Here is a 15,414-nt window from a genome sequence, read left to right on the forward strand (position 1 = left end):
CAGTCTCGCCAATGTAGAGGAGACCGCATCGGGAGCAACGGATACAGTAGATGATATTAGTGGATGTGCAGGTAAAACTTTGATGGATGTGGAAGGCTCCTTTAGGGCCTTGGATGGAGGTGAGGGAGGAGGTGTGGGCGCCAGGTTTGCAATTCCTGTGGTGACAGGGGAAGGTGCCAGGATGGGAGGGTGGGTTGTAGGGGGGCATGGACCTGACCAGGTAGTCACGGAAGGAACAGTCTTTGCGGAAGGCGGAAAGGGGTGGGCAGGGAAATATATCCCTGATGGTGGGGTCTGTTTGGAGGTGGTGGAAACGTCGGCAGCTGATTCTTACTGACTCTCACTGGTGTATGGCTCCCACACACACTGACTCTCACTGGGATATGGCTCGCACACACACTGACTCTCACTGGGGTACAGCTCCCACATACACTGACTCTCACTGGGGTACAGCTCCCACACACACTGATTCTCACTGGGATATGGCTCGCACACACACTGACTCTCACTGGGGTACAGCTCCCACACACACTGATTCTCACTGGGGTGCGGCTCCTACATTCACTGACTCTCACTGGGGTACGGCTCCCACACACACTGGCTCTCACTGAGATACAGTCCCACACACACTGACTCTCACTGGGGTACGGCTCCCACACACACTGACACTCAATGGGGTACGGCTCCCACACACACTGACTCTCACTGGGGTACGTCTCCCACACACACTGACTCTCACTGGGGTACGGCTCCCACATACACCGACTCTCACTGGGGTACGGCTCCCACATACACCGACTCTTATTGGGGTACAGCTCCTACACTCATTGATTCTCACTGAGGTACAGTCCCACGCACACTGACTCTCTCAGTTTGTCCAGCAGGGGTCCCTTGCCAATGAAAGGAGCTGACTTTGGGATATTTTTGCTGTAATTTATGCCAGTGATTTACCCCAATCCAACTTCACCAGAGGTCCCAGAACAACAGAAAGATTAAACACTTGAGAAACTGCTGTTGAAAAGAATTTAAAATGTCAAGGTGTCTGTAATTTTGTTTTGCTCAAGTAGCCAGTTTGAAAGTAAACTTTTCTTCTCACTGCTTTCACTAAGTGTGGACTATTTTCATGTCCGGTTACCATGGAAACACTGCCAGGACAGGAAAGGTGACGCCAGTTCCAGCAATTGTTCCCTATGTGGCTCCGAATCCAGGGAACAGGAAACTGGGAAACAACAGGCCCTTGTCATCCGAACCCTCAGCAGGAAATCTGTCGTCTGTTTATTCTCACTCCGCCTTGGCAGAGAATCCCTGTCCTCAAACAGCAGCCAGAATGGTGACCGGATACCACATGGTCTATCGTGATGGGGCTGCAGGGGGAGGGGTTGGTACAGAGTGGAGTGAGGGGAGTGGTCAGTTCCTGCAATCCTGCTCCCCTTCACTCTCACAATCAGCAGTGAGCTCTCCTTCACAAACTGAAGGCTGGACCCCCATCATTGCAGCAAGATGATATGAACTCACTGGCAGTCTCAATACATTGTGGGGTTTCATAGAACATACAACAGTCCAGGACAGTCCAGGCCCTTAGGCCCTCAATGTTGTGCCGACCTAGTATTCTGCTCTAAAATCAAACTAACCTACGTGCCCTTCACTGTACTATCTTCCATGTGCCTATCCTAGAGTCACTTAAATGTCCCTAATATATCTGACTCTACTCCCACCGCAGGCAGTGCATTTCACACACCTACCACCCTCTATGTAAAGAACCTACCTCTGATATCTCCCCTAAACCTTCCTCCAGTTGCCCTAAAATTATGTTGCCTTGTGATAGCCATTTCTGTCCTGGGAAAAAGTCTCTGGCTATCTGCTCTGCCTATGCCTCTCATCATCTTGTACACCTCTATCAAGTCATCTGTCATCCGTCTTCGCTCCAATGAGAAAAGCCCTCGCTCTCACTCAACTTTTCTTCGTCAGACATGCACTTCAGTCCAGGCAGCATCCTGGTAAATCTTCTCTGCACCCTCTCTAAAGCTTCCACATCCTTCCCGTAGTGATGGCAACTAGAACTGAACACAATATTCCAAGTGTGGCCTCACCAGGGCTCTAGAGAGCTGTAGCATAACCTTGAGGCTCTTAAACTAAATCTCCTGCTAATGAAAGCCAACACACCATACACCTTCTTACCAATTCCATCAACTTGGGTGGTGACTTTGAGGGATCTATGGACATGGACTCCAAGATCCCTCTGTTCCTCCACGCTGCCAAGAATCCTGCCTTTAACCCTGTATTCTGCATTTGAATTTGACCTTCCAAAATGAATCACTTCACTCTTTTCCGGATTGAACTCCATCTGCCACTTCTCAGCCCAGCTTTGCATCCTGTCAATGTCCAGTTGCAACCTACCACAGCCCTCCACACTACCCACTACACCACCAACCTTACTAACTTCATCGGCAAACTTACTAACCCACCCTTCCACTTCCTCATCCAAGTCCTTTATAAATATCACAAAGAGCAGAGGTCCTCGAACCGATCCGTGTGCAACACCACTGGTCACCGAGCTCCAGGCAAAATACTTTCCATCTACAGCCACCCTCTGTCTTCTATGAGCCAGCCAATTCTGTATCCAGTCAGACAGATTTCCCTGTATTCCACGCCTCCTTACTTTCTGAATGAGCCTATCAAACACCTTGCTAAACTCCATGTACACCACATCAACTGCTCTACCTTCATCAATGTGTTGTGTCACATCCTTAAAGAATTCAGTAAGGTTTGTGAGACATGACCTTCCCTTCACAAAACCATGGTGACTATCTCTAACCAATTATTTCTCCAAGTAATCATAAATCCTGTCTCTCAAAATCTTCTCCAATAATTTGCCCACCACTAACGTAAGACTAACTAATCTGTAGTTCCTAAGATTATCCCTATTCCTTTTTCTTGAACAAGGGAATAACATTTGCTGCCCTCCAATCATCTGGCACTACCCCAGTGGACAGTGAGGACACAAAGATCCTCACCAAAGGTGCAGCAATCTCTTCCCTCACTTCCCTCACTTCCACTTGGGTATATCCTGTCAGGCTCTTATCTATCCTTATGTTTTTCAAACTTTTTAGCAAATCCTCCTTCTTAACATCAACCTGTTCAAGCATATCAGTCTGTTTCACGTCAATGTCCCTCTCACTAGTGAAAACTGTTTTCCCTGGAGCTTCGGAGGCTGAGGGGTGACCTTATAGAGGTTTACAAAATTATGAGGGGCATGGATAGGATAAATAGACAAAGTCTTTTCCCTGGGGTCAGGGAGTCCAGAACTAGAGGGCATAGGTTTAGGGTGAGAGGGGAAAGATATAAAAGAGACCTCAGGGGCAACTTTTTCACGCAGAGGATGGTATGTGTATGGAATGAGCTGTATGTGTATGTGGTGGAGGCTGGTACAATTGCAACATTTAAGAGGCATTTGGATGTGTATATGAATAGGAAGGGTTTGGAGGGATATGGGCCAGTTGCTGGCAGGTGGGACTAGATTGGGTTGGGATATTTGGTCGGCATGAACGGGTTGGACCGAAGGGTCTGTTTCCATGCTGTACATCTCTATGACTCTATGTTCCATATCTATTATCACCTACGGATCTTTCAACCTACCATCCTTTCCTTGCCTCAGTGTGACAAACCTGTCCAGCCCTATCAGCATGTGGTCCCTAAACAACCTCCACATTTCTATCATGCATTTCCCAGAGAACATCTGTTCCCAATTTAGGTGCCCCAGTTCCTGCCTAATAGTATTGTAATTTCCCCCTCCCCTAATTAAATACCTTCCCATCTGCTCCTATCCCTCTCCAAGGTCAGGGAATTGTGATCACTATCACTGAAATGCTCTCCCACCAAGAGATCTGACACCTGGCATGGTTTGTTGCCAAGCACCAAATCCAATCTGGCCTCCCCTCTAGTCGACCTATCTACATATTGAATCAGAAACCCTTCCTGGACATGCCTGACAAAAACCCCTCCATCCAAACTATTTGAACTAAGGAGGTTCCAGTTAATATTAGGCAAGTTAAAGTCACCCATGACAACAACCCTGTTACTTCTGCGCCTTTCCAAAATCTGCCCCCCAATCTGCTCCTTCATGTCTCTGTTGTTACTGGGGGAGTCTGTAGAAAATTCCCAATAAAATGACTGCGCCTTTCCCGTTTCTGACTTCCACCCATACTGACTTTGTAGTCAAACACTCATTAACGAGCTCCCTTTCTGCAGCCGCGATACTATCCCCGATTAGCAATGCTACTCCCACATCTCTTTTACCACTTCCCCTATTCCTTTTGAAACATGTAACCCCTGGCACATCCAGCAACCATTCCTGACCCTATGATATCCAAGTCTCCATAATGGCCACAACATCATAGTTCCAAGCACTGATCCATGCTCCACATTGATCACCCTTATTCCTGACACTTCTTGCATTAAAATATGATGTGGAGGTGCCAGTGTTGGAATGGGGTGGACAAAGTTAAAAGTCACACGACACCAGGTTATAGTTCAACAACTTTATTTGGAAGCCCAAGCTTTTGGAGCGCTGCCCCTTTGTCAGGTAGCTCATGGAGTAGGATCATAGGACACAGAATTTATAACAAAAGATCATAGGTCATACACTGATGCAATATATTAAACAATATATTTAACAGCAGTCTAGATTTGTTCAATATATTGCATCAGTATATGATACTATGATCTTTTTGCTCTAAATTTGTATCAAAGTGATCCTACCCCACTAGCTACCTGATAAGAAGCAGCACTCTGATAGCTTGTACTTTGAAATAAACCTGTTGGACTATAACCTGGTGTCTTGTGATTTTTAACTGTGTTAAAATGGACGCACTTCAAACATCATACTGACTGCACCTTTGCCCTATCGACTGTCTATCCTTCCTCACAGACTCCATACACTGTATCTGGCTGTTCACTACCTACTCCATTATCTGATCCTTAGCTCCGGTTTCCACCCTCCTGCCAATATAGGTTTAATCTTCCTGAAGAGCTCTGGCAAATCTCCTGCCCATGATATTGGTGCCCCTCCAGTTCAGGTGCATCCCGTCTTTCATGTACAGGTCCCACCTTCCCCTGAAGGTATCTCAATGATTCACATAACTGAAGCCTTCCTTCCTACACCAGCCCTACAGCCACGTTTTCATCTGCACACGATCTCTGTTCTTAGCTTCAGTAGCCTGTGGCACCGGTAACAATCTTGTGATTACTACTCTGCTTGTCCTGCCTCTAGCTTCCAACCTAATTCCCTATATTCTCTTTTCAGGTCCTTCTCCCTCTACTTCTGGTTTCACTCCCTCCCCCTTAAGAATCCTTCACTTCCATCAAAGTCGCTGAAGAAATTGTGAGACATTGCAAAAGGTTTCACTGATTGCGTTGGGAGATGGGAATTGTTTTTCACTCAAAGAGTTATCCTGATCTGGAGCACTCAGTGGAGAGAGCTGGTTCTGTTAGTAACTTTAACCGGGAGCTGGCCAGGTCATTGATGTATAGAGATCCACAACTCAGAGATAGGTCCTTTGGCCCATCGAGTCTGTGCTGGTCAATAACAATCACCAAACTATTCTAATCCTATTTCCCAGCACTTGGCCCACATACTTGCAAATCTTGGCATCGCAAGCATATATCTAAATCCTTCTTCGATGTAGAAGGGCTTCTGCCTTTTCCACCCTCACAAGCAGTGAGTTCCAGAATTCCACTGCCCTCTGGTGAAAAGGTTTTTCTCACATCCCCTCTGAACCTAACCCTCAAACTCTGCTTTTTGTCATTAATCCCGCTTTCAAGGGGAAAAGTTTCTTCCTGTCAACCTGATCAATGTGCATTGTAATTTTGTATACCTCAGTCATGTCCCTCCTCAATTTCCTCTGCTCTACGGAAAACAACCCCAGTCTGTCTAATCTCCCTTCGTTACTGAAGCCCTCCAGCCCAGACACCTGCCTGGTAAATCTCCTCTGTACCTTCTTCAGTGCTATCACATCCCTCCTATAATGTTGACTCTAGAGCTGCACACAAAACTCTCATTGTGGCCTAACCAACATTTTATATAGTTCCAGCCTCACCTCCCTGCTCTGAAATTAGTCAGTAAAGGCTGATATCCCAGATGCCTTCTTAACCAATTTTTTTACCTGACCTGAACCTTTAGGTCTTCGGGGTTGAGAGACCTATAGAGAGATGCACAAGAAGAAGAGTGCAGGACTAAACATGAAGCACTTTCAAAGTCATGACACAGGGGCTGAATGGCCTTCCTTCCTTCTGGACAAATTCAGAAAGTATCAGCAACGGTTCCATGAACACCACTCAGTGAATCAGGTCCTACTCCAGAGGTTCCAGCACAAAATTCAAAGGATCAGTGCTGAGGGAGTGACGTACTGTTGGAGGGTCAGTGCTGAGGGAGTGCCGCACTGTCGGAGGGTCAGTGCTGAGGGAGTGACACACTGTCGGAGTGTCAGTGCTGAGGGAGTGCCATATTGTGGGAGGGTCAGTGCTGAGGGAGTGCAGCACTGTCAGAGGGTCAGTGCTGAGGGAGTGCCGCGCTGTCAGAGGGTCAGTGCTGAGGGAGTGCCGTACTGTGGGAGGGTCAGTACTGAGAGGGTGCCGCATTGTTGGACGGTCAGTACTGAGCCCTGCACTGTCGGTGGGTCAGTGCTGAGGGAGTGCCACACTGTTGGAGGGTCAGTACTGAGGGAGTGCCGCACTATTGTTGGGTCAATGCTGAGGGAGTGCCACACTATCAGAGGGTCAGTACTGAGAGAGTGTCGCACTGTCAGAGGGTCAGTGCTGAGGGAGTGCCGCACTGTCAGAGGGTCAGTGCTGAGGGAGTGCCGCATTGTCAGAGGGTCAGTGCTGAGGGAGTGCCGCACTGTCGGAGGGTCAGTGCTAAGGGAGTGCCGCACTGTCGGAGGGTCAGTGCTGAGGGACTGCCGCACTGTTGGAGGGTCAGTGCTGAGGGAGCATTGCACTGTCAGAGGGTCAGTGCTGAGGTAGTGCCACACTGTTGGAGGGTCAGTGCTGAGCGAGTGTCACATTGTCAGAGGGTCAGTGCTGAGGGAGTGCCGCACTGTCGAAGGGTCAGTGCTGAGGGAGTGCCGCACTGTTGGAGGGTCCGTGCTGAGGTAGTGCCGTACTGTCAGAGGGTCAGTGCTGAGCGAGTGCCGCATTGTCAGAGGGTCAGTGCTGAGGGAGTGCCACACTGTCAGAGGGTCAGTGCTGAGGGAGTGCCGCACTGTCAGAGGGTCAGTGATAGGAAGTGCCACAATGTTGGAGGCACAGTGCTGAGGGAGCACTGCACTGTCGGTTGATCAGTGCTGAGGGAGCATTGCACTGTCAGAGATCCTGTTATTTGAAAGAAATGTCAAATTGACTCTGTCTTTCCCCTCAAGTTAATATAAAAGTTAAGAAACATGGGGAAGTTCTCCCTGGTGTCTGACTCAACATTTACTCCCAAACTGATGTTACAATAATAATTAATCGGGTACCTTATGATATTTCTTTTGTGGGATCTTGCTTCGTGCAAACTGACTGCCCTGTATTACAATAGTGTCAGAATTCAAAAACTACTTGAATAGTTGTAAACTGCTTTAGGACATCCTGAGTTTGTGAAAGGTGCCAGACATTTTCAATTTTGTTTTTATTCTCCAATATCTTTGCAGCAGGATTTTCTCAAGTGTTTTTAGGCCACATAACTGAATGTATGGGGGTGCTGACTGACTGAGCACTGGTGCTGAGCTGGTACTGAATCATTACCTGTGTATGGTAAAACACAGTTACACTTGTATCCAGCAATATCATCAATGCAGCTCCCCTGGTTCAGGCATGGGTTCGATGCACACTCATTGATGTTCGTCTGGCAGTTGGGTCCTGGAACAGAAACAAAACCAGGCATCAGTGGAAAGATGGCAAATTATACGCTATCTGAGACAGAGAGAGAGAATAGGGGGAGGGAGGGAGACAGGCAGGGTGAGAAAGAGGGAGATGAGAAGTGGAGGGGAGATATAGAGAGGTAAAGAGAGAGGCAGTAAATAGAGAGAAGTGAGATAGAGAGAAAAAGAGGGAGCGAAAGAGAGAGAAACATGGGGAAAGAGAGAGAGAAGAGTGTGATATACAGATGGAGGAGAAATAGTGAGAGAGTCAGAAAAAGAGAAAGATGAGGGAGAAAGCAAGAGAGAGACATAGACAGATATAACCAAGGCAAAGAATGAGGAAAGATAAAATCAGAGCTGCTGAAAGAGAGAAGGATAATGTGGGGAGAAAATGTCACAGACACAGAGAGAGAGAGAGAGAGCACCTGACAGTTCAACCACTGCTTGCTGTCAGTAATACAGGAACATGCAGTAGAGCGGGAGCTAACCCTGACACCATTTCTGGGCCAGCCCCACCCTAACCCTAACATTAATGCTGTACTCCTTACCTCGGAACCCAGGCTGACAGTCACACAGGTAGCCATTGTTCATATCCCGACACGTGCCCCCATTCACGCAAGGGTGAGACTCACACTCATTAACATTCAGGTCACAGTTTGTTCCAGTCCAACCTGGACTACAATCACAGCTGTACCTGTTGGAGAGAGAACAGAGTTAGACTGCCCCACAGCACAGATGACACTGTCCCCATCCAGCACTGCCAGGAAGGGACAGCATGGGGTTAGATATAGAGTAAAGCGCCCTCTACACTTTCCCCATCAAACATTGCCAGGACAGGGACAGCACAGGGTTATATACAAAGTAAATCTCCCTCTACACTGTTCCATCAGACATTGCCAGGACAGGGACGGCATGGGATTAGATGCAGAGTAAATCTCCCTCTACACTGTCCCATCAAACATTGCCAGGACAGGGACGGCATGGGATTAGATGAAGAGTAAATCTCCTACTACACTGTCCCATCAGACATTGCCAGGACAGGGACAGCATGGGATTAGATACAGAGTAAAGCACCATTTCAGGTCTTGCTCCCTGAACTTTGCTGATCCCTCCCTCACCTTGCCCCGCTTTGGACATCAAGTGATGAAGGGACACTCACCCATTGAGGTGGTCTTGACATTCTCCATGGATACAGGGGTTGCTGTTGCACTCATTCACCTCTGACAGACAAACCAAGTCGTGATAACCCTCTGGACAGACACAAGTGAAGCTGTTGATCCCATCTTTGCAGGTGCCCCCGTTGTGGCAAGGGTTTGAAGCACACTCATCAATGTTAATGTTACACATAGGGCCTGAAAGACAAACAAACAGCATGAAGATTCATAAAGATCAGCATTAAAACCAAACAGTAATAAATATCACCGTCATCGTTTTGTGAGGATAGAGAATGACAATTTGGCAAAAACATGATATTTTTAAAAACAGTGTGAAAGATGGTGGGAATTCAATGAACATTAAGAGTCTGACAACAGGTTTGCTAATTGAATCCATGTGCAGTTTGACACAAGCAACTAACAATGACAGGCTGCAACCAGGCGGGGTTCAACATGAGCTCTAGACTTCCAAAGGGGCTGTGTGGGGGCCACTGCAGGAAGAGAGTGTGTGCGATGGACCTCAGATTTGGGATACAGTCCAGGCTAGTGTTTTGTATAGGGTGACTCTTCCTGAAGGACACAGGAACAGTCTTAAATGTGATACAGCTACAGTCAGATAGTAGCCCGACACTGACTAATCATGGGGGCTAATACAATAAAAAGGAACACTCAGGTAATATACCAGTAGGATGTCAGTGCTGTCCCTCAGCGTGAGTCAGTCTATGTGGGGGCTGTACCCCAGTGAGAGTCAGTGTGTGTGGGAGCCATACCCCAGTGACAGTCAGTGTGTGGGGGAGCTGTTCCTCAGTGAGAGTCAGTGTGTGTTGGAGCTGTTCCCCAGTAAGAGTCAGTGTGTGTGGGAGCTGTTCCCCAGTGAGAGTCAGTGTGTGTTGGAGCTGTTCCCCAGTGAGAGTCAGTTTGTGGGAGCCGTACCCCAGTGAGTGTCAGTGTGTGTGGGAGCTGTTCCCCAGTGAGAGTCAGTGTATGTGGTACTGTACCCCAGAGAGAGTCAGTGTGTGTGGGAGCTGTTCCCCAGTGAGAGTCAGTGTGTGGGAGCCGTACCCCAGTGAGAGTCAGTGTGTGTGGGAGCTGTTCCCCAGTGAGAATCAGTGTGTGTGGGAGCTGTACCCCAGTGAGAGTCAGTGTATGTGGTACTGTACCCCAGTGACAGTCAGTGTGTGTGTGGGAGCTGTTCCCCAGTGAGAGTCAGTGTGTGTGGGGTCTGTACCCCAGTGAGAGTCAGTGTGTGTGGGAGCTGTACCCCAGTGAGAGTCAGTGTATGTGGTACTGTACCCCAGAGAGAGTCAGTGTATGTGGTACTGTACCCCAGTGACAGTCAGTGTGTGTGGGAGCTGTTCCCCAGTGAGAGTCAGTGTATGTGGGACTGTACCCCAGAGAGAGTCAGTGTGTGTGGGAGCTGTTCCCCAGTGAGAGTCAGTGTGTGTGTGAGCTGTATCCCAGTGAGAGTCAGAAGGCAGCCTGGAAACTAGAGAGTGAAGGAGATTAACAGTTATTGAAATGCAGCATCAGTCAGTCAGTTCTGGAACATCTCAACTGCTCAAATTAAACTTCAAAAGTTGTTGTGCGATGCATTTATAAATGGGTTGCTCAGTATCGAGTCCCACTCCCGCCCCCAGAAACAAAAACTGTAATAGGGTGGGGAGGCCTTGCTGTTCTCAGGTGTCAGGATTGTTTTCTGCTTCACCTGCCCTCGATCTTTGAAAGCAGTGGTGTGACCCTGTAACCGGAGACGCCAGATGGATCGTCCACTTTATAATGGGGCCTTTATTTGGAACGTAGTGCTTTTTGTCAGAGACTCCTGTGCCTGTTTCTTGGAGATGGCAGCAAGGCCGTGATCTGCCTGTGGTTCAGGTACAGCATAGTGCTGGGGAGAAATTCTCCACATTGAAGGAGAGAGCGAGTGGGGGGTGGGGGGCATCGACCAGGATATGGAACCTGATACCCCTGAGAATTGCTGTGACTGATGACTCTCGGCCTTTTCAGTCAGGCTCCTGTATTTCCCTGCTGCCGTTGACTGGGTTCGGGCAGACACATTGCTGCCCTGGCAACACACACTCCAGTGCTTTCACTTGCCTCTTTGGCCTGTAATTTCAAATGGGGTTTAAATACGATCAGAAGACAGCAGGACTGAGTGGCCCCAGAGCCTTTACGATTAAGTATTTTCCTGCTGTTTAGGACTTTGGAGCATAAGTGGGCCATTCATCCTCTCAACCCTGCTCTGCCGTTCAAGATCATATTGATCTGTTTGTGTTTTGAAATCCACATTCCCATCTCCGTCCCCGCCCCCAACCCTCGATATACCTGCCTAAAAATCAACATTCCTGTTAAAAATACTTAATGTGAGGCAGTATTCTAGAGTCTCTCAATCCTCAGAGAAAAAATTCCCCTCTCCTCTGTCCTAAAAGGATGATCCCTAATTTTAAAACAATGCCTTTGGTTTCAGACTGACGGTCAAGAGGAAACATCCTTTCCAAATCCACCTTGTCAAGACCAGTCAGGATCTAATACACTTCAATCACCCTTCGCTCTTCTAAATTCCAGTGCAAACAAGCCCAATCTATCCAACTTTTCCCCATAAAACCGCCCACTTATTCCAGCTCTCAATCTGGTAAACCCCTCTTAACTGCCTCCAATATATTTGTATCCTTCCTTCAATAAAGAGGTCAAAGTGGCCTCATCAATACCCTGTACAACTGAAGCATAACAGGTGCATCTCTGTAAAACAAAGAACTGCCGATGCTGCAAATCTGACACAAAAACAGAACTTGCTGGAGAAATTCAGCAAGTCTGGCAGCGTCTGTGGAGAGAGAAACAGTTAATGATTCATCTCCAATGACCCTTCATCAACCTGAAACGTTGACTCTGTTTCTCCCTCCACAGACTTGCTAAGTTTCTCCAGCCATTTCTGTTTCTGATCATTCCCCTTTGTGTTCAAATCTGCTGATAATAAAGGATATCACCCATTAGCTTTTTAATCACTTGCTGTAGCTGCGTAATAATTTTTGTGACTCATGCACTATAACCACCCTGATCCCTATGCAACTCAGAATTATGCTGTCATTTTCTGTTTCTATAAAACTGTTGTTTTCATTTTCCTGCAAAAGAGAACTTCACATTTTCCCACATTGTATTCCACCTGCCAGAATTTTGCCCATTCACTGACCGTAAATATATTAGTCTGCATACTTGTAATGCCATCCTCACCACTCACTTTCCTCTCTGTCTATCATCTGTATGTCCAGCCACTAATACATTCCCTCATCTAAGACTCTGATGTAATTTAACATCAGCCCCTCACTAGGACTACAGATGAAAGCAAGAGTTGGGAGGTGAGGGGTCGGTTTATCAGGACGGGGTAGATTGGAGAGAGGAGAGAGAGAGAGAGAGAGGAGGTGAAAGAGGGAGAGAAGAGGGGGAAGAGGAGGGGCCAGATTAGAACAGAGATGTATAGACAGAGGAGAAGGGGCAAATAATTAGAGTGGGGAGGGTGAAGCTGAGAAGAGTGGGAAAAGGGGAATGAAGGTGAGGGTGGGGAATTAAGGCAGGGAGTGGGGAAAGGGGAATGAGTGGAGGGAGGCTGGTAGTCACAATGTGAATGGCCAGAGAGTTAGTAGTGGGCTTTAGGGATCCTGCACAGACTTGGGAAGACTGAGAACAGAACAGAAAAGAAAATCTCTGTTAGCAAAAGAGAACATTGTCCAGGATTCAATTTCACAAGTAGCCAACAAGAACCAAGTGGAAAAGAAACTGTCTAAGGGGGAGAGAGGGTTGTCAGGGACAGTCCCTCACATTATTGCAGCAACAAAAAACAGGGAGAATCTGTGAGGACTGCTGTCACTGGTGAGGAACATAGCCTGCATTTATATTGCACTTCCAAGCAATGCAAAGTCTCATGGTGCTTCTCAGCACTTTCCCCAAATATAGAGCGTGAGTTTTGAGGGTACATGAGGACAGGTGACAGAGAGAGACTAGAGGCGGTTACACAGATAGGGAGGGGTGGACAGTTTGGAGGAGGTGACAGAGATAACGTGGGATGTAGGGGGTAGGAGGATGGTACAGAGATAGGGAGGGGTGTAAGGGTTGGAGGAGGTAAAGTTTAAAAGTGTGAATTGAAGGAAGGACTGGGGTGTGTGATGAGGATCCCATTAGCAGGACAGCTGGGTCAGGGGTGAAGTCAGACAATGTGACAGAGATTAAGTTTAGTAGCGTGTCTTACCTGAATATCCGATCTCACAGACACAGTCATAACTGTTAATCTGATCGATGCAGTTGCCATATTCACACGGGTTACTGGCACAATCATCCAGATTTGTTTCACAGTTCACGCCTGAGGCAAAATAATATTTTTAGTGATTAAATCACAACAAGCTCACACCACTTAACACCAGGACAAATAAATAAGCTATTGTCAGAAAGCGAAACAGATTTGCATTTCTGTAGTGCCTCAGCATGTCCCAATCCCCTTTTACGGCCAACGAGATTCTCTTTTAAGTGGGGAACTGACTATGAAGAGCAAGATCCCACAGGCAACAATCTAATCACAATCCAACTGCCCCATTTTTTGAGAATGTGAATTCCTGAAGTTACAGATTCCCAGAACGTCTGAAGGCATGAGGTGGTGAAAGGTGTGGGGCTGGGGTGGAGGATTTAGGGTGAGGATGGGAGTGAGGCACTGAAGGAGGAAGGGGGGTGGTGTGCAGAGAGGGGAGAGCTCAGTACCTGTGGTTCCTTTTAGACAGGCACACACATAGCCATCGATCTTATCCTGGCAGCTTCCTCCATTCTGACATGGCTGGCTCTGACACTCATTAATGTTGATATCACATACTCGGCCTGTGTAACCCTGGTTACAGACACAGAGAAAGGTCGCAATCTCATCCTTACAAACGCCATAGTGACAGGGGTCCTGCTCACACTCATCGATGTCCGTCTCACACAGTGTTCCAGTAAAACCTACAGGAGGACCGCATCACCAATCAGAAAGGAGAGATCACAGGAGAGGGAGGGCATCAGAGAGAGGGAGTTAGAGAGAGAGGGGAGGGAGAGAATGAAAAAGAAGGGTGGGGAAGAGAAAGGGGAAAAGGAGAGCATGAAGTGGAGGAGGGAGTAGGAGAGAGATGGGGCGGGCTTGTGAGAGAGGGAGAGTGTGAGAAACAGAGGGAGAGTATGAGGGCAGGAGCATGAGAGAGAGAGAGAGACTGTGAGAGACAGAGAGGGAGCATGAAAATGACAGGAAGAATCTGAGAGACAGGGAGTGTGAAAGAAATGGGAGAACAGGAGATTTCACTGAGTGAATCTCGGAGCAGTTGGGTAAAGAATTGGAGAAGCATTGAGAATGAAGCCGAGAGTGTGTGACTGAAGCTGCAGACAGGGCAGGTAGGAAGAGGGACAAAGAGGGTACATGGAGATTGGATAAAACATTAATTGGGTAGTTGGAAAGGTGGGGTCAGGAGGAAGACCAAAGCAAGTTGGAGCAATGGAGGGAGCAGAGAGCAGCACTGACCTTCCAAACATTGACAGTGATATTTGTTGGGTCCATCCACACAGCGGGCTTCATTCTGACAGGGAGTACTTGCACATTCGTCCACATCTATCTGACACAGATTCCCATTGAATCCTGAAGGGATCATCAGAGAAGAAATGCAACAGGATCAGACCTCAATCGAACTGAAGGAGAGGGGAACATGGGATGGGTCATCGTTCAGGGTGGGTGGGGGGGAGCAATGGGTTATTGCTCAGTGAGGGGGACAGTGAGCTTTGGGGAGGGAGAGGTGACATCTCATGTTGGGGAGGTGTTTAGTTTTGGGAGGACATGAATAACGTTTTTGGATGGGCAGGGAGGGTCAGTCCACATGGACAGTCCAAACATGTGCAAGTTAGGAAGGTTAACCATGGGAAATGTAGGGTTATGGGGATAGTGTAGGCAGGTGGATCTGGTTGGGATTTTCTTTTGAGGGTTGTTATGGATTCATGGGCTGAATGACCTCTTTTGCACTGTAGGGATTCTATGAATCTACATGACACCCACAGTGATATCAGGATTCATTTGGTGTAGTCTGAGATTCCAGAAGGAGCCGGGTGCAGTGGGGTCACTCGGGAGGTGTCTGAGGCTCAGAAAGGAGTCAGGACACAGAGAGCACTCCCAGGGTGACCCCATTAACAAGCCCCCAGACAGCGATTCATGGCAAGTCAGGGTTTAAACAGCTCAGGGACTACTTGAGGGTCAATGCAAGAGAAATTTCAGCATGTTTTCAGCTCTGAGAAGGGGGCAGTGTGTGTGAACCCCTCAACAGTTCACTTGATTCAGGAAATTTAGGAATTTCACAAGTTAATGCATTAATCCT

General features: G+C 47.7%; 1 protein-coding gene across 1 annotated transcript in view; it reads right to left on the reverse strand.

Annotated features, from left to right (window-relative positions):
* The window catches only part of LOC122564628 (neurogenic locus notch homolog protein 1-like), a 132,439-nt gene that overhangs the window by 21,783 nt on the left and 95,242 nt on the right, over positions 1–15,414 (reverse strand). The window contains exons 11-16 of the mRNA XM_043719718.1: positions 14,574–14,687; positions 13,790–14,023; positions 13,287–13,397; positions 9,055–9,247; positions 8,444–8,589; positions 7,780–7,893 (exon numbers count right to left, since the gene is read on the reverse strand). Coding sequence (XP_043575653.1) covers positions 7,780–7,893; positions 8,444–8,589; positions 9,055–9,247; positions 13,287–13,397; positions 13,790–14,023; positions 14,574–14,687 — 912 coding nt within the window. The remainder of the gene's footprint in view (positions 1–7,779; positions 7,894–8,443; positions 8,590–9,054; positions 9,248–13,286; positions 13,398–13,789; positions 14,024–14,573; positions 14,688–15,414) is intronic.

The sequence above is a fragment of the Chiloscyllium plagiosum genome, chromosome 30 (genome assembly GCF_004010195.1).
Source record: "Chiloscyllium plagiosum isolate BGI_BamShark_2017 chromosome 30, ASM401019v2, whole genome shotgun sequence".
Taxonomy (NCBI): Eukaryota; Metazoa; Chordata; class Chondrichthyes; order Orectolobiformes; family Hemiscylliidae; genus Chiloscyllium; species Chiloscyllium plagiosum.